Raw genomic sequence first — 24688 nt, 5'->3', positions numbered from 1 at the left:
GGATTACAGGCAGGCACCACCACATTGGCCTGCTTTGAACTTTTTGATACAAACAGCATTATTCAGATCAGCTCTAGCTAAAAAGTATCATTGTTTTAAGTATCTCATCTCAAATGGGAAAGAAATCCAAGCTCATTTCATATTAATGAATTCTGAGTTTATTGCTTTATCATTCTTCTTTTGTGATTTGGATGAGCTGTTCAAAAGCTGATAATGAAAATTAAACTGTCTGCTTGCTATATTTGCTGCAGTGATGTTACATTTGCTACTTTAAGTTAATGTAACAAATAGATGGTCATAAACACTTCATAAAGCCATGCTAAGAATTATATTCACAAAATTTTGTTAGGACTTTAGGAGGAGAATATTTAATAGTAGAAAGACATGTTTAAGAGAAAACTTGAATTGTCTTATTCTTAAGCCTCTCTTCTACTAAGGCTTTCTACATGAAGCCAATTAATGCCAAAACATCTTTTCTGATTTAGCTATAATATTTCCAAGTTAAATTTCTTAAAGACCTTCATGGGTTCATATTCTAGTGATCTGAAGACAATTCATTATATTATTGTACTTTTTTTACCCTTAGCTTATATAGATCTGTTCAAAACATTTCTAAATCTAAAAAATACAGTCCTGTTGGGTGTGGTGACACACACCTGTAATCCCAGCGACTTGGGAAGCGGACGCAGGAAGTTCAAAGCCAGCCTCAGCAACTTAGTGAGGTCCTAAACAATTTAATGAGATACTGTCTCAAAATGAAAAAAAAGCTGGGGAGGGTTGGAGATGGAGCTCAGTGGTAAAGTACCCCTACGTTCAATCCTCAGTACCCAAAACAACAAAAAACAAAAACAAAACAGAACTTAAGTAATTTCCATGCCAGTGAGAAAGATTGACTATGAAGACTTGAATTAGAATTCTGAACTCAACTTTCAAGAATACTTTCTCAAATCAGAAATTAATCTAAGTCATACCCTATTATTGGTTAAACCAGTTTCTAAAAGAATAATTATGGAACTCTGAAACTTTTAGGAAAATTCTACATCTCAGTAAGTCCAAAATAAAGCATCAATAAATAAGAAGAAACTTTTTAAATATTTAAATCACTTTAAATTATTATTTAAAAATAATAAGCAATAACCAGTAAGCAATTAAATATAAACCTTCCTTGAGTTTATAAAATTAAAATTTGCTTTTTTTCTACAAAGTACCTAAATGGGTATTTTCATAAGATATAAATTGAAAACCAATTCTTCCATATTTACAATTCTACTAAATTTAAACATGGAAGTTAGGAAGCTTCAGTTGATACTTACAGGCTGTAGCCAGTAATCTGTTCGGGCTGTTCTTTTCTTTTCCTCTTCAATCTACAGAACACACAAGACATCCATAAAATTATCTCTTTAAAATCATCAATTTATTTCAAAATACCATTCTAGTTAGCAAAATATCACCATAAAATCCACATTGCACCAAAGACCAATGATACAATATGCAAACTCTGATAAATACAAATAAACATTATTTCTAACTAGTTTTTAATTTTAAAAAACCTTGGATTTGTGATAAAGCAAGTGAAGTGACTCAGAAACTCAGTAACAACCCCTACTTAGTCAATACTACAAGGTCATCCTCCAGCAAGCACTATAGTACCCTCTCCAGGTGTAGTCCAATGACTGTCATGAACTGGAACAGGTGGTTTGGTCATGTGGCAAAAACAACGCGTAGACCAAACTTGTACAGTATGGTTAGGGAGGCAGTCTAACAGCAAAAAGGAGGCTTCTGGTGTGAGTGATAATAAAACTCATGAATGAAAGAAAAGTACCATCAAGAGAGATGTAAATAAAAGAAAAAGCAACCAAAATGAAAAAGGTGACATGTGATCTTTATGTCTATACAGTACATCTTTTTCTTTCTCAGTGGCTTAAAGTTAACCCTAAGGACCAACTTCCAAAGGGATCCAAAATTGTAATTCTTTGGTTGATTCTAAACCTCATTTTAAATCTTCAATTATCAAATATGAACAAAGAACACTCTAAATTTAGTATGTATCATATTTAAAACAAGTAGATCTGGCTTTCCATTTTCTTTTAAATTAAACTAAATTAAAAAATTCCTTGTCAATGGTATGTGTGACCTCTGCAGTGTCGCTCCTACTTCTCTAATCTAAAATGTACCACCATGCTCTTGCTATGCTCTAGCCACGTGAGCTGAGATCTCTGTTGCCTTAGGAAACTTTCACAAGTGTTCTCCCCACTCCTCACCCTCATTCCTCCTCGGCACTCAGTCACTCAGTATTTATAGGTCTGTTTCTTTATTGAATGGCTCCTTTACTACAATGAAAGTCCCATGACAAATAAGGACATATTTCTGTCCCTATTATTCAGACCCAGAACTTTGTACAATGTCCAGCACATAAAGGCAACTCAATATTTACTAAATGGTAGAATAACATTTCATGGTATGTTCATATTATAATTTAAGCTTTTTAGATTGCCCTTTACTGTGTGAGAGCTAGTAGCAGAGAACTAAACAGTTATCTCCTCTTCATTTGCAAATGAAAGATGAGAAGACTACAGTAAATAATATTAAAGAGAAAAAAGTGAAGCTTCTTGTATCTATTATTCTTTTCTCCCATTCTTTCTCTTCCCCTTATCCATTTATTTTATAAATTCATTGATAAGATAAGGTCACGAGTGAAAAAGGAAGAAGGAATATTTAGGAATATATTAAGAACCTACTGCAAATTTCTCAAGATCATGATTCATCATATAAATTTATGATTTAAATGATTCATCATATAAATTTAGCCCTCATGTTAAATCAAGCATGACAAACATATCACAGCTTTCTCCTATTAGCGAGAAGGCAAAACATGGAAGCCAGAGGCAACAGGAGAGTACAAGTTGGAGGAGGCAGAACATCCATAAAGGATCCCAGTTTTGATTACTACTAAAGCTCCTGTAACTGAACTCTACTGGGGTCACTGCATGCAGGATTTCAAAGACTGCATTTGAGGCAAGAAAATAAGCATGGTAGACGGGGTTCCACCTCTGTTCAGATGAATGGCAACTGGGATTCTTTGCCCTAACCTTGAATAGAAAGTTTTTCTAATTTTATATTATTCTAATAAATGGTGACATTATTTAACTTTCCTTAGGCTTGAATTACATCTTCCTTCTGATTGCTATAGCATCCAAAATAATTCATAAAGTGTACCTCCATGATTTCATCAAGTGCAGATTTCTTCTTCTTCTTTTCTTTAGATTGAGCTGAGCTCTGGGAAGATTCTTTTCGTTTCACTGAAGCTGTACTCCCTAGTGTCTTGAGTGCACTTGGTCCTAAAGAACTGAAGAGAAGAACCATGCTTGTTCATAAAAACGATATACCAAAAAATGCTTTCTTTGTGTAAGATCAACAATACAGAATAAATGTTACACGGTTAATTTAGAGATCAGTCAAAACAATGAAGAGCCTGTGTGCATCTTGTGCAGGACTGTAGGCATCATAACATTTACGCTGTCCTGTCTTAGTTCCCCCTGCTATCTTGGTGCCCTTTCAGTTAGAGCTACTACAATCCGTAGAGCAAACTGGAGCCAGTACAGGCCTCAGTGGTGGGCAGATCAGGGTTTGAGGGTACTTCTCTTAGGAAGTTTAAAATTCAATAATTTAAGGTTCAGATCCACATCTACACATGGGGATAATAATAGGACTCAACTCCTAGCTCTACTGTAAAGATTAAATGAGATGTTTTTACACAATCAGCATAAGTCTAGCACATTACTGTTGAAAGCAAGGTTTTTTTAAGGCCAAGATTTCAACATATCACTTAAACAGTTTTTACTACTCCTGATTGCCTAAGTGTTTAAGTCTACATTTTAAATTCTTGACTGCCAATATTCACTTATCAAAAGAATACCACTTCAGTAACTATCCTTTGACTTCTTATGTGCACGTCAGTCATTCTGATCAATTTGCTAGCAACTTGGGCCATGCACTGTGCTTCATGTCACTGAAAATTTGCACATGCCTCATTTTATACCTACAATAATCTCTAAAATTCTTCATGGGAGTTCTTGGATCTTCCAGCTTTCTCACCTGCCCTAGCACTTAATGGAGCAAATCACACTCTACCCTGCATTATATATAATCAGTTGTATTCTATGATGCCTCTCTTATACTACATTTTTCCTGCTGTAAAGTAGCAGAACTACCTTGTAACTTCCATAAAAAATACTTAAATAATATTTGCTAACTAAATGAATCTTACCAATCTCATCATTTAATGTGTCATAAATACACAAAGCTACCATGGAAACAAAAAAGGGAAAAAGTGCGGTTGACAGAGAATACAAGAGAATTATTACTTTCCTTTATTTGGGCTTTTTAAAAAATGCTTTTAAAAACCACATTAAAATTATTAGAAAGCCAGAACACTTTAAGGACTCATATTCAGCTTGAAGTCAACTAAAATGCCTACATCTTTTCAAGAAAATTACAGTGTAAGAGTCCTTCACTGTAGTTATAGAAACTGTTTTCTCCTTATTTAACTGTAAGGCTTACATTTGCCTGTGTAAAATTTCACTTACTGGGTTTGTCTTGTAATTCAATCCAGTGAACATATTTTAAAATTCTGATATCCAGGTCTGTGACAGCTGTACATAATGTGCATTAGTTCTGAAAAGATCATGTCCATATAAAGAGAAATTACTTAACCTGTAACTTCAAACATTCTTTAGATTTAAATGTACCTTGAGTATGAATCCAACCAGAATGAATTTAGGCTTCATTCTGATTATAATCAACTACAATCTGAATATAATCAACTACAAAATCTATAAAATAGAAACTAAGAAACCTAGCAAAGAGAAAATTGGGAATAAATAGCTATTTTTGGCTCTGGTAGTAACAACTTTCTCCTTCAACATTCACCAACCACCTATTTCCTATTGTAATCAGTCAGAAAAGCTTGTTAGTCTATTGTTTTCTAAAGAGTTTTCTCTGGTTTTTGAAAATACATTTGCTGAATTTTTCTGCCTTCTTACCCCCCCCCCCTTCTACAATTCCTCAATAGTGAATTCTCCAGATGCATCGAGAAATTACTTCAGTATTTTGATCTCAGCTAGGAAACTTTATTTTATTTAAGGTTGTCAGGTATATTTTAAAAAACTTTTATTTTTAATAAAAAAATAGGAAAAAAACTTGAATAGACTTTTTCCCAAATATACACACGTGGCAAATAAGCACATGAAAAGATGCTCAGTGTCACTAATCATTCAGGAAATACAAATCAAAACTACCACAAAATACCACTTCACACTCATGAGGATGGCCAAAACAAAAACAGAAAATAACAAGTGTTAGCAAGGATGTGGAGAAACTGCTGGTAGAAATTTAAAATATTGTGGCTGTTGTAGGAAAACAATAGGGCAATGCCTCAAAAACAAAACAAAATAAAACAAAACAAAAAAACCTAAAACTAAATGACCATATGATCCAGCAATTTCACTTAAGGTGCCTATATGTTAAACAACTGAAAGCAGGAGCTCAAAACAGGTCTGTATACACCAGTGTTCATAGTAGTATTATGTATAATAGCCATAAGTTGGAAATAATTCAAATGCTCATCATGGGATAAACAGATAAGCAAAATGTAGAATATCCTTATAACAAGATATAAGCCTTAAAAAGGAATGAAATTCTGACCTTGGCTACAATATGGACAAACTCTGAAGACACAATGCTAAGTGAAATAATCATATGCAAAAGAAAAAATATTGCATAATTCTACTTATATGAGTTACCTAGAGCAGTCAAATTCATACAGAAGAAAAATGGAATGGTGGTACCAGAGGCTACAGAAAGGTAGATTTGGGAATTGTTTAATGGGCTTCATTTGGGATGATGCAAAAGTTCTGGAGATAAATGGTGGTGATTGTTGTATAAAAGTGTGGATTTGTTTAATATAATTGAACTGCATACTTAAAAATGGTTAAAATGAACTGGGTGTGGTGACGCATACCTATAATCCCAGTAACGAGGGAGGTTGAGGAAACAGGATCACAGTAAAGGAGGCAGGACCTAAGCAACTTAGTGAGAACCTGTATCAAGGTAAAGAGGCCTGGGGACATAACTCCATGGAAAGGCACACTGGGTTCAATCCTCTCTCTCTCTCTCTCTCTCTCTCTCTCTCTCTCTCACACACACACACACACACACACACACACACACACACAAACACAGTAAAGGTTAAAATGATTAATTCTGTGTTATGTGTGTATTTTTTTTTCTTTCCAGAGAAACAGGCATGCACCACCATGCCTGGCTCATTCTAGGTCTTACATATAACAGTTTTAAACCAGCAGAAAAACAAATTCCTGCCCATATAAACACAAAGCACAATTTCAGAGAAAAAAAGTTTAGGTGAGTTCTTTTAATTGTATTTTCTGCAACTCTATATACATATTCATATAGATAATTCAAACAATTTACAGAACTTAATTAAATAAAACATTTTTCCTAATATTAAGGCTTGACATTAAGGTGCTGATAGACATCCAAAGATATCAGGTCCCTGTCTCTGGAATCTATAAATGTTATCCTATTTAGAAAAAAGGATATTTGCAAATCAGATGAAGTAAAACATCTTGTGATGTAGAGATTATTCCACCAGAGTGGGCCTAAAGTATAATCACCCCTGTTATTTTAAGAGACAGACACAGGGAAGCATAATCTGTAAAGGAAAAAGTGATTTTAAGAACAAAAAAAGAGAAGTGTGAAGATATTTGGTCTTGAAGACTAGAAGGGTGCAACCACAAACCAAGGAAGGCTGGCAGCCACCACAAACTAGAAGAGGCAAGGACTACGTTTTTCTCTAGAGCCTCTGGAGGGAGCAGAGTCCTCTAAACACTGATTTCAGCACAGTGATGCTGATGCCAGAATTCTGACCTCCAAAGATGGTCACATTTCTGATGTTTCAAGTCTCCCTGTTTGTTCCAACAGCCACAGGGAAACTAACAAGAGTGATGGGTTTCACTGCCAGTTGAACAATCATAACATTCATCAACACCTCAGAATAACAAATAATAAAAGGAAATGGGAAGTGGAAAGTTATCAAAATCAAAATGGAGGCAATGTGTCAATCCTCACCAATCAATCAATCAATCTTGGAGGTTATAAAGGGTTCCTGACAATAATTATCACAAAAAAACTCTTCTAGAATCATGATCTTGCACAAAGGATGTTGCAAACTTAAACAAAAAAAATACTCCTACAAGGAACTCTGCCCAGTGATTAGAAAACCTTGGATTGGTGCCACCTTTGCTATTAATCCATACAATCACAGATTTCAATATATTTTATAATCACAATTTTCAATATATTTTACACAATCTGCCTCATTGTTGCCTTTAACAACTTCCCCCTGCTTCAAGCTCCTTGAATACTCTTACAGTTTACTATGGCACATGTATGCCCATTACCCTACCACTATTCTATTCCCAAATATCATTATTCTTTAGGAACTTATACTGCACTGGGCAATAAGGAGACAGACTGAGAACTTAGTCTCTATTTTCAGAAAATCACAATATAGCAGGTAAAACAGAAAATGTACATCTCAGTCTACATTTAAACTGTGGGAAATGGGTAGGAAAATATACAGTATAACAGTAAAGCAGAAGGAGCCATAGAATGGAGAAGGATTCACAGAGAACCACAAATCTATCTATCGAAGCATTTTGTCCAAATGAGCATTTCCTAGTCCAGCACAGTGGCACAGGCATTTAGTTCCAGACACTCAGGAGGCTGAGGCAGCAAGACCACTTGAACTGAAAACCAGAGTGAATAACACAGCAAGACCCCATCACATTCAAAAATAAAATGAAATGAGCCTTTCCTCAAACAAAAGAATCATCTTATCACAGGGAAATGAGAAAAGAACAACTGCTGAAAAACAATAAAAACAAACCAAAATGAAAACTGCAATGAGAAAAAAATGATTCACAATACTTGAAAATGTAGTAACCGACATGACATTTCATGAAAATTCTAAAGTGTATCAGATCTGTAACTGTAGCTCACCCTGATTTGGAAGACGTTGCTCCTGCTGAGCTACATGCTCCTTTATTCAGGTTAAATGTGACTAGAAGAAAAAAAAAAAGTTATTTCATATACATATGTATGTAGAGTTCAGAAAATTATAATACAAGTTCTCAGATAAGATTCCACAGGCATTCACATAAAAAATCATGAACATGCTAATAAATGAGGCTAAAATGCTCCTCTCCAGAAAATGTCCTAAATGATGCTTGTAGAGATGGAAAGGACCTTACATGCCATGTTGCTGTGGCAACTGACGCTGGCTGCTGTGACATTCCATCCCCCAACACTTGCTCATAGCACTCCAACTTTTGAGTGTCATATTTCTTGGCCATGGTTCTAGGGATAGAATGCTATCTGCAGCTCTGGGGTAAATTCTGGTGGTCTAAACCAGTCAGTACAATTCCCTCTCGACTACTTTTAATTCTGGCCAGCAATATTCAAAAGGAAGTTCACTGGTGGGCTTCTAGGAAGTTTCCTTACTCCTAAGGGAACTCCAGAAGAGATGTTCTCTATCATCCTTTGGAAAATGCTGGGTCTGGATGTGATGACTAGAATGCTGGCAGCTACTTTGTGTGTTCGTATGGCATGCAGAATCATCACCGCTGAGATTCTTATCATGGAAAGATATCTCCTTATTGTTTAAGCTTATTTTATTCAATTTTGTTACTGTTGACTGAAGGCATCCTATCCAATTCATAGCATATAACCTTTTCATTTTATAGACAAGAACAAAGCAAATCCTGACAAATCAAATGTCTTGTTCACTGACATGTTACTTTTTTAAAAATGTTTTTTTAGCTGTAGATGGACAAAATATCTTTATTTTTATTTGTTTATTTTTATGTGGTACTGGGGATTCAACCCAGGGCCTCATGTGTGTGAGGTGCTCTACCACTGAGCTACAACCCCAGCCCAAGACATGTTACTTTTAGCAAAGTTAGTACAAAAGAATTCATGCTTAACAAAGAGGAAAGAAAAGTTAAAATTACCTTTCTCTTCATCATTTTCTCTGCTTAATTCTGTAAAAACAGGGACCTCCTTGAGAGAGAAAGAGAGAGAGAGAGAGAGAGAGAGAGAGAGAGAGAGAGAGAGAGAAATAATTTAGAGTGCATTTACTATAAATATTCAATAGCTTACACTATGACTTGCTACCTATGGTACAAGACAGCTCAAAGACAAAACTCTAAGATTATAATTCTAAAAAAGTATTTTTCTATACCAAATTACAGAGGTTTACCTACATTTTTATTTCTATAATAATCTATACAGAATACAACAGAAATGTGAGGCAATAAACTTTAGGAACATTAGCTAGAGGATTACTTACTTTGAAAAGCAAAACCTTTCTATATTGTGGGGTAGCTTAATATAATGATTAAGAGCCTTACATTAAACAAACAAAACTGCATATCAAATCCACCTCTGTAACCTTTCAGCTTTGTAATCTCTTGTCAGTCTCATCACATTTCCTAAGCCTCAGCTCTTCTATCTTTAAGACAGAGAATGCATGTTATTAGAAGTTATTAGAAGTGTTAAATAGGATAATATGGAGAAAAAAACAGCACAGTGCTTGCCACTGTTAAGTGCCATAAATATTAATTATCGATTTTACTAATAAAAAGAAGATGTTTTTGAGATCTAGCTAAAATATTCTTTAATCAGATAGTGCTCACATAAGCTTTCACATAGTGAGGCAAAAGAACATTTTTAAAATCTTCCCTATAAAATGAGGATGGGCTTCCTTATATAATGAGGATGGGCTGATCAGTAGAATTTCTCCTGCCTTTTAAGATAAAATACTATTTGTATCTGAAAAGAACAAATAACTTGAAGGTTTTAGCAGTATTAAACCAAAATGCTAACAAACAACAATATTATTCTAAAAACTAAACTATTTTTCTCACTTTCCTCTGGATCAGAAGATGTGATTCTTATTAATTTTCACAATATGAAATTTTATTTTTTCTACTGCAAACTGAGGTTTAAATTTTAATAAAAGAAATTTAAAAATAAAGAAGCTGAGCACAGTGGCACATGCATGTAATCCCAGAGGCTTGTAAGGCTAAGGCAGGAGTACTGCAAGTTCAAAGCCAGCTTCAGCAATTTAGGAAGGCCCTAAGCAACTTAATGAGACCCTGTCACAAAATAAAAAAGGGCTTGGGATATAGCTCGGTGGTTAAGTGTCCCTGGATTAAATTCCCAGTACAAAAAAAAAAAAAAAAAAAAATGCTGATCCATAATATTGGTCCTTATCGATGTCTTAAGTTCTATGGCCTGCAAGTTCCTGCATTACTTTTCAGGTAATGCTCACACTTAACCACTGAGCTACTCTTCAAAATAGCCTGAAACTTAAAATATGTCAAATGTTCCTCAGCAGAATAATAGTGTTATGATCATAAAATGGGCTAATATATCTTATTAAATAATAATAATAATTTAAGGACATATGTTTAACCCTATTATACAATATACCCACATATTAAAACATCACATGGCACCCATTAATATGTAAAATTTTGTGCTCTTATGTATAATTTTAAAAATTCATTAAAAAGAATGAAACACTAATAGAAAGAACATGAAGGAAATGTATAAAAGAATGTTTGAATTTAAAAAGTCACACAGGAGGCAGCCACAAATATTTGTTGAAGTAAGTACCTTGATCTAGTGATCCTAACACCTGGACCCCTTCCCTTAACCTTCCTTGCCCATTCACTGGCTTTCCCCACTGATTCTTTGAAACCCCTCACCTCAGGGTTTGTATCCACCTTCAAATTTTCTTTGCCCTCTCGGGAATGGAATCAAAGTCCATTCTCATGCTGTGTTTATCTCCAGCAGTGCATTAATCACACAGTTACAATTAGCTGAAATGATCTATTGTCTTCCCATTAGGTACTATTTCAATTTTAGATATAAGGAGACTGAGGTTTACAGATTCTATGATTATTCAAGATCATGAAGTTAGCAAGGAATAAACTGAGATTTCGCTCAACTCCAAAGCCTGTGCTCTTTCTTTCTCCCCTAAGAAACACCATCTAAAAATCTCAATTTGCTGTTTGAGAAAAAAAGCCATTTTATGTTTTTAGATTTTTTACATCGCCTCTCTGGATGATACTGTTGCTCACCTGTTCTTTTCCTTCTAGACCTCTTCTCACTTGTTCTTCAATAAATTTGGCAGTTTTTTCCTCATCATCGAGGTCTTGCTTCTTCTTTTTCTCTAGTTCCAGTTGGCGGCGGATAGTTTCGGGGTCTCTATCTATATACTGAATATACCAGCCTTTTGGTGTCTCATCCACTTTGCACAAGCCTTAAAAAAAACAAACAACACCATAAATTTGCATGTAATCAAGCAAAATGTAAATATAAATGTGTTTCATCTCTGCATATTTACTCAATCATTCAAATACAATCATACACATTAAAATACAGAAATTCGTGAAGCATATGAATTTTTCATATTTCCACTTAATGAAATTCAGATATAAGTGGAATCTGTAATCTCTTTAAACAGAAAAAAACTATTCTGATTTTTATATAGTTACAATGAAGCAAAATATGTAAACAAGGGAAACATATAAATAAAGTGTTATTTTGCATAAAAATTATTCAGCGATATCTAAGTATCTAATATCCAACAATATATGATTCTCTGTTAAAATAAAGTAACACACTGAATAAGCAATTTAATGCTATTAAATCTTTTTCTCTTTCCTTCCTAAAAAAAAAAAAAAAAAAAGCAAATTAGTCGGGTGCAGTAATGCACACCTGTAATCCCAGCGACTCTCGAGGCTGAGGCAGGAGGATCACAAATTCAAGACCAACCTCAGCAACTTAGTGAGAACCTAAGCAACTTAGCTAAACCCTCTCTCAAAATTAAAAAATAAAAAGGGGGGGAGGGTTGGAGATGGAGCTCAGTGTTTAAGCACCCCTGGGTTCAGGCCCCACTACCCCCACTCACCAAAAAAAGAAAAGCAAATTAAAAAAATCACCTTCAGTGACAAATCTTAGCAATAGTCAAATGGACTATTCTAGATGTTAGTATTCAATATAATAAACAAAACTTATCCTAGAATAGTATACTCCTCTCCTCCAGTTTTCAAATTGCCTCATACATCCTTTTTTCCATGAATTTGGAGAGAAAATGACAATTCTTTCTCTCTGGTCAGTGATGTCATAATAACAATGTAAATAACCTCTTCTTCTCACCTTCTCTGCCCAGCCACTTGGTAAAATCAGTCAGTGTTTCCCACTGAGTGGCGTTCATATGGATGTGCTCTCGGTGGCTGATGTATTCATTGTAGACAATGTTGTTGTGGACTCTCTTAGTGCCTGAGAACAAAAGATAACACTGTTGATCCTGAGAAGTTTATAAGATTATAAAGCTATTATTTACGTAACACTTAAGATGTTTACCAAAGCGTCTTCTGAGAAGTTCTAGAAAGTCATTTCGGAATTCCCTGGTTAAGAAAGAAAGGAAAATATTAAGGTACTTTCTATAAATATACAGTATTATCTTCCTGACATTTAAGCAATCATACACTTTTAATGTTCATATGAAACATCTATGTGATTATCTGTTAGAATCTTTCACAAGGAAGGAACTCCAAAAGATAGAGCTTTCAAGGATCAAAGTTAAATGTCAGTTTGGAGTTGAAATGTTGTTTTGGTAAAGCGACCATAGGAAAAGTTACCACATATCTTTGGAGAGGGTCCTTTACAAAGTCTTCTAGTGCTACTAAATGTGGTATTATATCCCCATTTTACTTATGATAACAAAAATGCCTTTATTCCAGATGAAATTGGCACTTAGCAGGTTCCATTTAAGTAGGTACACTGTATTAAGTGCTAGAAAAACACAAGTGAACAAAATACAAATTTTGATATTTTTTTTAAAAATTTTTATTGTTGGTTGTTCAAAACATTACATAGTTCTTGATATATCATATTTCACACTTTGATTCAAGTGGGTTATGAACTCCCATTTTTACCCCGTATACAGATTGCAGAATCACATCAGTTACACATCCATTGATTTACATATTGCCATACTAGTGTCTGTTGTATTCTGCTGCCTTTTATTTTGATCTTTAAGGAGTTTACAATTTAGTATAACAATCATAACCAAAATTAAACTAAAAAAATAAATGTAATGAAATATTTTTAATAAGGGCAGGGTGCCACGCCCGCATATAATCCCAAAGGCTTGGGAGGCTGAGGCAGAGGATGAAGAGTTCAAAGCCAGGCTCAGCAATGGCCAGGTGCTAAGCAACTCAGTGAGACTCTGCCTCTATATAAAATGAAAATAGGGCTGGGGATGTGGCTCCATGGTTGAGTGCCCTCAGTTAAATTTTATTAAAAAAAAAAAAATTAAAAGAACTGAAGGAGATGCCCAGAGGTGATTTTAATATGGACAGTGAAATATAAATGTATAAATGGACTTTCATAGGTAAAAAGGAGGTCATTTCCAACTAGCAGAGCGCTATAAAAACATCACATGCTTGAGAGATGACACTTAAGCTACTTTGGGTAAAGTTTAAGATAGAGAAAAATGAGGATGAGACTGGAAGTAGAATAGAATAAGGGGAGGGGAATAATAATAATAAGGTTAAAATTAATTTTAAGAAAATTAGTAGAGTTTGGACTCATTTTTTTAAGTACCTTGAATATCATGCTAAATAGATAAAGTTTTATGCAGGCATTAGAAAAGTACTAAATAATTTAGTTTGGAAAGTAAGTTGTTAAGATCTACAAAGATAATTGTGGTGAATAGTAGAGAACAAAAATTCTCAAATGGGGCTCCCCAAACCAGCAGCATTACCATCACCATCACCTGAGAACTAGATAAAAATGCAAAATCTCTAGCCCATTCCAGATCTACTTAATCAGAAGTTGGGTGTGCCATTCTGTTAAGCCCACCAGCTGACTCTGATACACACAGTGGTCTGAGAACTACTGGTATAAAACATGTACAGGAGAGGCCAAAGTTGAAGGTTGGATAGCTGGGTGAGGTAGTACATGTCTGTAATTCCAGCTACTTGGGAGGCTGAAGCAAGAGTATTGTAAGTTTGAGCTCAGCCTGGGCAATTTAGTGAGACCTTGTCTCAAAATAAAATTTGAAAAGATCTGTGAGTATAGCTCAGTGGCATTCAATCCCTAGTACCAACCTCCCCTACACACATACACACACAAGAGCTAAAGGTTGGGAGATTAGTGAGCAAGTCACCGAAAATATTCAGGTGAGAAATGCTGAGAAATACTACTAAAATTCAAGGATATTATGTAGAAGAATTGACAAGTAGGGATTCCAACAGGACTTGAGGTTTACAGTTTGGAACTCTAAGCAAATAGCAACTGGTCAAAACAGATCAGGAAACAGGTTTGATAAATAGGATAGTGAGTTCAACTTTAAAAATGCTGCCTCTGGGGCTGGGGATTAGCTCCCTTGGTAGAGTGCTTGCCTTGCATGTACAAGGCCTTAGGTTCAATCCCCAGCACCAAAAACAACAACAACAACAACAACAAAAACCTGACTCTGACTGAGACAGCCTTCAGAAATAAAAATTAGAGTTATCAAGGGGGAAAAAATCTGTAAATTGAGACAGATGTTAGGAATGAACTTCAAGATTTGGGAAACATCTAAATATAAAAGTAACAGTTAAAAAGAATAAGGTGACTCATGGAGACTGTTGACTCAATTGAGTGTGAAAGTCAAAGGGCACCTGGGAGAACTTTCCTGCATTTGCAGAGCGGGAAGGAAAAGAGTAGATACTGAAGAAAAAAAGCACTAAAGGAGCAGAAGTAGGAAAACCATGAAAGAACACAGAACAAAGGTTTTAATGAAGAATTGTAAGTACTGAAGAAAGATCGAGAAAGATGAAGATGAAAAAAGGCACAAGCAACTCTTCAGGAGACTCAAGAGGCACAAGTGAGCCACAGCAGCAGCAGAACAGCGAGTGCAGACAGCTCTTGCCAGGAGGGTGTTTCCTAAAGTGTGGCATGTGTCCTGGCCATATTCAAGATGGTTTTAGGTAATTCACAGAACAGCAATTTTGCCTTTGTGACTATGTTATAAAAGCAATGGAGGAAAAACCTGCCAGCAGCTTAGCACTCAAGCCAGGCAGCGGGCAGTGATGTCAAACCACACTAGCAGTCAGTGTATTCTTCACATCATGAGCTCACAGTTAAAACCAGGGAGAGTTTCATCTACAATGTCTTGGAGAAAACAGTTAAATTTATTGGATGTATTAAATCTCAATTCTCAGACATGGTTTTAGAGCTATGAGGTGAACTACTTTTTCACAGGACACTATTTTTTCTTGAAAGAACCACTGACACGTAAAATATCACTATTCCAAATTGGAACTTTGGAATACATTTTCTCAAATATAAACAAAATGAACCTGTCATGTGGAGGAAAACAACTAACAGTATTTGTGGCCAATGATGAAATTTGACCTTTTAAGCAACAAGTAGAATTTTGATGAATTAGTACCTGCTGCTGTGGGCTTGACATGCTTCCTGACACTTAGGGATGTTCTGGTGCCATCAATGTTGATATTAACCCAAGAAGTCCCAAGTTTCCAATTCTGCAAATATTTCAACACAATTGACACAGATGTATTAAAATAAGTTGGAAATCAGAATCAAGAACATATGTGTGTGTATATCTATATCTATATCTATATCTATATATATATATATACATGTGTATATGTTTTTTCTCAAATGTTCTAATCATTCATCTATGAACAAAACATAATAAATTATTTGAAAAATAAAAACAATAATTATTTGAAAGTTATCACAAGTGGTATATTTATTGAGTTTAAAGTTATTACAAGTAGTATATTTGTTGATCAATTCAAGTTTTGATAGGTATTCAGCATCTGGGACAATGGGACAAATGGGTTAATATGATTTGATGACATTACAGGATATAATATGCCATGATTTGGAAGATCTGTGTCATGTAATAAACTGGTACTTTTCAAATGTCTAACATGTTACAAAATCATGCACAGGTATAAGATCCACACAAAAGATAAATCAATTAATTTTTAATTTAACAGTACAAAAACTTCACTAATCTAATTTCAGAGTCTACATTATGACTAAGCTTTAAGAAACTGCCACAGGGGCTGGGGATGTGGCTCAAGCAGTAGAGCGCTCGCCTGGCATGCGTGCGGCCCGGGTTCTATCCTCAGCACCACATACAAATAAAGATGTTGTGTCCGCCGAAAACTAAAAAATAAAAATTTCTCTCTTTCTCTCTCTTTAAAAAAAAAAAAAAAAAAAAAAAGAAAGAAACTGCCACATATTTTAATTGATGCAGTATCTAAGAAGAATATCTAAAATTATCTAAAAAGATTACTAAAATATTTCTCCCTTTCTAATTATACATCTATGTAAATACTGGATATTCATGTGCTTCAAACAAAACATTTCATGACAGACTAAATGCAGAAGGAGATGTGAGAATCCAACTGCCTTCTATTAAGTCAACACTGTTTGCAAAAACAAAACATTCATGTGTTTTATTTGGAAAATATACTTTTTCATTTTAAAATGTTATTTAATATTTATTAAGTATGTTGCTATTTTCAAATGAACTAAAAATAGTATTTTAAAATTTCTCAGTTTTAAGTTTTCTTTCTTTCCTTCTCCTCCTTTTTTTCCCCCTTTTTTGCAGTGCATGGACTTGAACCTAGGCCCTCACACAAGCTTGGCAAATGCTTTACAACTGAACTACAGCCCCAGTCTTCACAGTTTTAATTTCTAACTATTGATACATAAAATCCACATAAACAAAAGCTCTATGTGGCCTTCAATCATTTTTAAGCATGTAAAGGGGTTCTCAGGTCAAAAGGAAGTTTGGAAACAAAAATATGGAAAGAAGCAAGACTAAGTATTAATAGCAATAATAATAACTAACGGCAAATCTTGAGTACCAGGTACTCTTGAGAGCATGTGAAATATAAATTCACTTATTTTCCTAAAAGCCTTGTGAAGGGTCAACAATACTTAGAAGAGGGTGCTATTGTTAGTGTCATCTTAACAGATAAGGAAACTGAAGCTAGAAAACCTCAAGAGTTCATTCAGAAGCACTGCCCTCCACAGCTCCTAAGTAGACAAGGTCTTGAGGTCAGGAAGCTGGGAGCATATCACAGTTCTAGTCACAACTGTGTCAGAATGAAAGTAGTTTCATAGTTTCATGTTTAAAATGGAAGGAAGGAAAGTCTAATAATTGTGAGAAAACTGTGGTAAATTTTCAAAAGAAAAATTAAAAGCTGAGCAGAGAGAGAATACAGTTATCATGTTAACATATATGGAATAATAGACCTCCAATATATAAAATATTAAGCACCTATTAAGTATTCAACTGAATAAGCTTATGAGGTAAGGATGTCTTTGAGTTACTTACTCTGAAAAATAATCCATAAACTGCTGAGGATTTTCGGAAGCAAGTAATAGCTGTCTCTGATGAGATTCAGACATACAATGACACTTGAAGCCATTCTACAAAAAATGCAAAAGCAGTAGTGAACTTCTGATTTAGGTCATCGAAATGGACTCTAAATAGACATACTGCATTGAGCTCTAAAAATCTGCTTTTTAGTGGTAATCATAAAAAAAAAAAAACTTATCACCAGCCTAAAGTTTTTAAATTAAATTTGGAGAATTAAAAATCCTAATAAGCGGACTGGGGTTGAGGTTTGGGGGGAAAGTGCTTGCCTCACATATGTGAGGCACTGGGTTCAATCCTCAGTGCCACATAAAAATAATAAACAAAATAAAGATATTGTGTCCATGGATAACTAGAACAAACATATTAAAAAATCCTAATAACCTACAGTACAATTTTTAGAAACTAATTTGTAAGATATTTTATTGGTGAATATTTTAGAAACTAATTTGTAAGATATTTTATTGGTGGATATGTGTCATTATGTACTTCTCAAAATCACATAGAATGGTGTGACTGTTGGAGGTTAAAAAAAAAAAAACGCATAAAATATGCAACACCAAGAATGAACCACAATGTAAACTGGTCTTTGTGTATTAATATGTTGAAGCAGGTTCATCTATCATAACAAGTGCACCACTCTGCTGCAGGATGCTGGGGTCAGCTGTGCATGTGGGAGGGAGAGGTACTGGCCAATCTCTATACTGTCCAGTTGCTTTTTCCTGTGAAGCTAAGACTGCTCTAAAAATCAAGGTTTATTAAAAAGAACAAAAAGTCCCAATAATCAAATCCTATTCATGACTTTTGGCCTTAGTTTGAAAAAATTGCTTTAGAAAACACTTACAGGACAACTGAAAAAATATGAAATGTGTTATTAGATGATATATGGGTATTTTTATTAATTTTGTCACATTAGTGACATATTGACATATATCGTGGTTATACAGAAAATCATACTGAAATTTTGAGATACATATTTAAGTATTAGAGGTAAAATACCCTGATGTTTATAATTTAAAATATTTCCAAAAAAAGAAAACATGGCAAAACACTTTTGTTACATCTGTGTGTTACAGAACGTATACTTGTAGTCCCCCAGAATTTATATATCGAAACTCTAATCCCCAATAGGATGGCATTAGGAAGTGGGGCCTTAAATTTAGATCAGATAGTGAGGGTAAAGCCCCATGATGGTGTTAGTTCCCTTATAAGAGCCTAGAGCTGGCCCTGTCTGCCCAAAGATACAGAGGGAAGACTGCTGTTTACTAAACAGGAACACAGCTCTTACTAGAACTGCAACCATTCCAGCCTCCTGATCTTGAACTTCTCAGCCTCCAGAACTGTGAGAAACACATTTCTATTGTTTAAAGCACTCAGTCTATTGCATTCTATTATAATAGCCCAAGGAGACTAAGACACTGGGTATGGATATAAGGATATTGGTTGTACTAGTCCCTAGTTTTCTGTGTGAGAATTTCACCTTCACTTACATAGAAAGAAGGAAATGGAAATGAAATAACTCTATCAATGTCATTCTATGAGGCCTACTTAAAATATCTTATCCCTCACAGAAGCTCTGGATTAGATTATTCCTGTTGCCTCATTGTTCTTCCATTCCCTTCCAATCTGATCTCCAGAGAAAAATGCCACACCATTAGCTGCTCTCAATTCTTCAGTGGAGCCCCACCACCCACCTCAATATGGGGGAAAGTATAAGCTCTGTAGCACAATATACAAGACTTTTCAAGAAATCTGTGATTCTCTTTAGCCACTTTACCTACAATTCACTTATTTCAAACTCAACAACAATCTTACAAGTAGGAACAGATATTATTCCCACTTTACGGAGGAGTAAACAGGTATAGAGAATGATAAGTGGCTTGTCCAAGAGAACATGCTATTAAGTGGTGCTGACTTCATAATTTTGATATCTGGTCCTAGTTCATTTAGGTGTTCAATAAATGCTTGTTAGGTGAATTGTGCGAAAGAGCTTTGTTTTCCTTGTTTCCTTTGAATCACAAAGAAGTGTAAATCCTAATTGTCCTGTTTGAGAGCCAAGTCAGAGATGGTTATTATTACTGTTATCGCCCGGACGTCCTGCACTGCATTCATTATTCACGCCCCTTCAAGAACCGCAAAACCAGTGGATTTCATTTCTTTTGGGGGAGGGGGAGGGTGCAGAATGGGGAGGAATGAGGTGTCAAAGACCACTGGTGCCCCGCTAGGTCTGGAGACTGCAGGGAAGAGCAGCTCTCCTGGACTTAGCTGACTGAGCCCAGTGCAGACCCCAAAAGCCTCGCAGCCGGGAACTCGAGCCCTGTGCTCTCATCAGCGTCTGAACTTGAACCTGGATATTCAGTGGGGCCCTCTGGGGAATATGGAGCCATCCCAGGCCCACTTACCTCGTCCCGGCACTGCTTCTGGCACATCTGGCAATACCAACGCAGCTTCTGAAGTCCTTTGGATTTGATCCGGTTGGCGATGGCTTTGGGAGTAAGAAAATCTGACTTCCCCATAGTGACCACCGCAGCGACCACCTTTAGGAGCACAGTATCCGTCCAACCGGAAGCGGAACTGGGCTGGAAGGAGTAGGCGGGGCAAAGCTGACAGTCGGAAATAGGTTGGGCCTGGGAGGACCGGCCCCCAACGCTCGCGAGACTCCTCTTTCTGGCGCGAGGAAGCGAGACCGAAGGACCAAACCGGGTGGGAAGTGCGCGTGGGGAAGCTTCCGCGCGTGCGCAGTAAGGTCTGTCTGCCCGACCTTCAAGCAAGGCCGGTACCACCACCATGTTCTCTCGGGCGAGCGTCTCTGGGCTGTCTGCCCGCGCTTTGCAGTCGCAATGGTATGGCAGATTGCGGGAGGACTGCGAATATTGGAGGAATGGAAGAGCTCGGTCAAATGGGATGGAGGTGGGGCGCGGGTGGGGAGCGTAGACCGACCTGGGGCCGCAGGGCCCAGTTAGGCCCTCGGTTCTGCAGAAGTCTCGCAGCTGGGGCAGCAGGAAGCTGCTCCGAAGCGGGGAGGGCGCGCGCGAAGGCTGGAGGGGGTCAAAGGGAGCAAGGTCACGCCACGTCCCTTGAGGCTGGAAGGGTCATCTGGGACCTCGGGAAGAGTCTCGGGAAGCTGTTAGCAGGGTCCGCAAGGTGCAGGCAGGAACTAGGAAAGGCCTCGGGCAAGGGTGCGGTGTGCTTTATGTCCTTGACGCGTGTTCAAAGACTCCAGTGCTGGGCAGAGTGACCCTTTGAGAGCTATCGTCTCAGTGAGCACCCACAGTGTAGCGGGCGCTTTGCTAGGTACTGAAGAAACGAAGGTGAAAAAAAATTAGTGCTATCATGGCAGATGGGCGTCTTGGTGCATAAGAGACTTTAAAGATCTGACTATTGATGAAGTAGGGAAAGACATATAGCACCACCTTCAGAGGATTATGCCGAAGCATTAACCTGCAAGGTCATGAAATTGTCCAAAGGTCCTGGGAGGAGGCGATTGTGTGTGTGTGTGTGTGTGTGTGTAATTACAAATATCTTTATTCATTTTTAAAATTCTCATTTGTTATACATGACAGCAGAATGCATTTCGATTTCATAGTACACATATGGAGCACAATTTTACATTTCGCTGGTTGTACACAAAGTAGAGCCACACCATTCGTGTCTTCATACATGTACCTAGGGTAATGATGTTCATCTCATTCCACCATCTTTCCTACCTCCATTCCCCCTACCATCCCCTCTCCCCCCAGCGGCCCTATGCAAAGTTTCTCCATTTCTTTCATGCTCCCCCTGCCACACCTCCATTATGGATCAGCATCCACTTATCAGAGAAAACACTGGGCCTTTGGTTTTTTGGGATTGGCTTACTTAGCATGATATTCTCCAACTCCATCCATTTACCTGCAAATGCCATGATTTTATGCTCTTTTAATGCTGAGTAATATTCCACTGTGGATGTATACCAGTTTCTTTATCCATTCATCTACTGAAAGGCATCTAGATTGGTTCCACAATTTAGCTATTTTGAATTGTGGCTATAAATATTGATGAGGCTGCATTGCTGTAGTATGCTGTTTTTAAGTTCTTTGGGTATAAATGGAGGAGTGGGATAGCTGGGTCAAATGGTGGTTCCATTCCAAGTTTTCCAAGGAATCTCCATAAAAGGTGCTGTATGTTTGGACAATTTTTAAAATTCTCTGGGGTGAAAAATACATATCAGAAGGCCTAGTAATAGATGATAAAAATTGTTATGTGGTTGGCATTGTATAATGGTATGAAATGTTTTGAAGCTAGGCAATTTTATACAAATTGCTGAGGGGATTATTAGCTACAGGCTGTGTCCTAGCAATTCCCTTGTTTTATAGTATGGAGAATTTCTAAGGAGCTACAGCACTTAACTAGATTTTTGTATCCTAATTTATGAGAAGAGTCTATTAATCATTGATTGAGATAGATTGGTCTTTTCATTAAGCTGAGAGTTTATAGCAATATACAAGAGTTTCAGGATAATGAGTAAGTTCAGTATAGTATGAATTATCTACATAAAATTTTTGGTGGCTTAGCCTCAGAAATCGGATTTTTCTTCTGTTCTGAAAAAGAACATTCAAGGGAATTAAGTCACAGTAATTAAATTCTCAGTTGTATAGATTTTCCCATTTATTAACTACTAAGCAAATGTTTGTGGAGTGCCTACCCTACATCAGTTGGCACCATGGAAAGTGCTAAAATGTAGTGGCAAACAAAACGAATATCACCCATTGAGGTTCCTGGTGTGACTGTTTTTGGTATGCTGTAGTGCTGGGCGAACATCAACTCTTTTTCTTCCTATCTTGCTGTTCATTAATATAATCTGTCAGTATTTTTAGAAACTTAAGCAGTGTTCACATTATTCTTTAAAAAGTGGAGAGGGGCTGGGGATGTAGCTCAATTGATAGAATGCTTGCTTTGCATGCACAAGGCCCTGGGTTCAATCTCCAGCACCATATATACAACACACAAAAAGTGGAGAGAGCTCAGTGCAGTGGACTACACCTAATCTAGTGACTCTGGAGGCTGAGGCAGGATTCTGTATCAAAAAAATATAAAGGGCTGTGAAGTTAAAACAGTATGGGTTTTTTGTTTGTTTGTTTGTTTTTTAATATTTTTGTTAGTTATTGATGGATCTTTATTTATTTGCTTATATGTGGTGCTGAGACTCGAACCCAATGCCTCACACATGCTAAGCAAGTGCTGTACTACTGAGCCACATCTCTAGCCCCTGTTTGTTTGTTTTTGTGGTTCTGGGGATTTAACTCAGGGCCTTGTACATGCAAGGCAAGCACTCTACCAACTGGGCTACATCCCCAGCCCAGAAACACTATGTTTAGACAAAATTCTAAAAATAACTTTTATTAAAACAACTACAAGATAATTCGAAGGTATTTTAATAAAGGTTTGTTTTAAATAAGGGCTCTCAGAGGCAACTACTGTGAGAAACCTAAATTAGAATCTCAATCAGCATATAAAGGTCATAGTCCTGACCTTTGGGAATGTTGATTTAACAGGTAGAATATGACTCTTCATCAAACATCAGCTTCAAGCTGGTTATGGTGGCACATGACTTTAGTTCCAATGATTCAAGGAGGCTGAGGCAGGGGGATCATAAATACGAGACCAGCACCAGCAACTTAGCAAGGCTTTAAGTAATTTAATGAGACCCTGTCTCAAAAAATGAAATAAAAAGGGCTAGGGATCTAGCTCAGCGATAAAGCACCTCCGGGTTCATCATCCAATACCTTTGTCCCCAAAGGTGTAAGAAGATTATCATATCTGCCAAGAGGAGAAGATAGAACCATGGTGGGAGTTGAAGTGTGAGGTACTACTTGGTGTAGAGTGGTGATGGACTTTTACACTGGCATTCTATTTTAGAATTAGACACACTTCATATTTTCCCTGGAGAATTAGTTGATGCTGCTTCTTAATTTTTGTAACATAAAGCATTATTTGTTTTTAAACATGTCTCAAATTGCAGTTTCATTGAACAATGAACCAGTCATGATTCCCTCCTCTGCTGTGTTCAGGTTTTCTAACAATGTTATATGATTATAGTAGCTACTGGTGATCCTGACTGGTGTGATTCTCTATCCAGTGTATTTGATGTATTTCAAGTTTCACAAATTATCTCCTGAGGCTTTCTCAGGACATGATGCAGTGATTCAGAACTTGTTCTCTCAGTGCAAAATCTTCTCAGCACAAAATTCAGTAAATCAAGCCATCCCCCAAAATAGTTCATGGCTATTTTGGTGGTAAAAAACAAAATAACAAAAACATAAAAGTCATCATTATTGCTAAATGAAGGCTAAATATGAGATTGCTTCAAAACACATGAAATCATAGCATGTGCACAGTATAACGGATTACGGAAATGTTTCCTCTTCATACCTTTCACTTGGAATACTTAGGAAAACCAAAATAGTATATTCATCCAGATGTGACATGGAATTCAAATTTGTTCCATACAGTATTCTCTAATGAGAAACTTGTGTCAGTTAAATTGAAATGCCTGCCTAAAACCATAATATCCAAATGTCATTTGTGACAGCCCATAAATTTAAGAGTGTTTGGAGTGAAAAAGTCATTATACTGAAAAAAGAAAGCCAGCCAAAAATGGTATTACTTTTCAGATGCCATTATGAGCAACAGTTGTTAATAGAACAATTGTTATGTCCCTAGTCTGTACTCTGTCAGACTTTGCCAGTATTTTTCAGTTTTTAATCTTTTAGTATATCCATTCTCATACTAAATGTGTAAAACCTCCTATTTTACATGTAGTCTGCTTCCTCTTTTCTTTATGAATGAGTAATACTAGTATTATGCTGGATAAGTCAAGACTTTTAAGACAAATTGTTTGGTTTTGACCTTCCATATTTATTTTTATGCACATAAACACAATCACAAGAATGAGACCATAGAACACATATCATTTCATACCTGCATTTAAAAATTACTATTGATAAAACGTCATTTTTTTAGTAGAGTTTTAGATATGTAGGAATGTTGAACATTTAGTATGGAGATTTCATGTACCCATCTACCACTCTGAAGAGTTTCCCATACTGCTAATATCTTATAGTGGTATAAGTACTACAATTAACA

General features: G+C 36.3%; 2 protein-coding genes across 4 annotated transcripts in view; one reads left to right on the top strand and one right to left on the bottom strand.

The window, feature by feature from the left end:
* Kin (Kin17 DNA and RNA binding protein) overlaps positions 1 to 20152 on the bottom strand; it is a 28398-nt gene extending 8246 nt beyond the window's left edge. Inside the window, exons 1-9 of the mRNA XM_046442362.2 lie at positions 19966 to 20152; positions 17522 to 17616; positions 12514 to 12557; positions 12307 to 12429; positions 11226 to 11407; positions 9090 to 9138; positions 8080 to 8140; positions 3217 to 3346; positions 1314 to 1364 (exon numbers count right to left, since the gene is read on the bottom strand). Of these exons, the coding sequence (XP_046298318.1) occupies positions 1314 to 1364; positions 3217 to 3346; positions 8080 to 8140; positions 9090 to 9138; positions 11226 to 11407; positions 12307 to 12429; positions 12514 to 12557; positions 17522 to 17616; positions 19966 to 20079 (849 nt within the window). The 5' untranslated portion in view covers positions 20080 to 20152. The remainder of the gene's footprint in view (positions 1 to 1313; positions 1365 to 3216; positions 3347 to 8079; positions 8141 to 9089; positions 9139 to 11225; positions 11408 to 12306; positions 12430 to 12513; positions 12558 to 17521; positions 17617 to 19965) is intronic.
* Positions 20153 to 20262: 110 nt separating this feature from the next.
* Positions 20263 to 24688, top strand: part of Atp5f1c (ATP synthase F1 subunit gamma) — a 20560-nt gene continuing 16134 nt past the window's right edge. For 2 of the 3 annotated variants that reach the window (XM_046442359.2, XM_046442360.2), the window contains exon 1: positions 20263 to 20406. In XM_046442359.2, coding sequence (XP_046298315.1) covers positions 20351 to 20406 — 56 coding nt within the window. In that variant the 5' untranslated portion in view covers positions 20263 to 20350. The remainder of the gene's footprint in view (positions 20407 to 24688) is intronic. The other variant, XM_046442358.2, reaches the window with a different exon arrangement.

This window comes from Marmota monax, unplaced genomic scaffold (genome assembly GCF_021218885.2).
Source record: "Marmota monax isolate L192 unplaced genomic scaffold, Marmota_monax_Labrador192_F-V1.1 WCK01_AAM20220418_F8-fsc00072, whole genome shotgun sequence".
NCBI classification, from domain to species: Eukaryota; Metazoa; Chordata; class Mammalia; order Rodentia; family Sciuridae; genus Marmota; species Marmota monax.
Note: the sequence above shows the minus strand (reverse complement) of the source record. Positions and strands in the feature narration are given on the sequence as shown.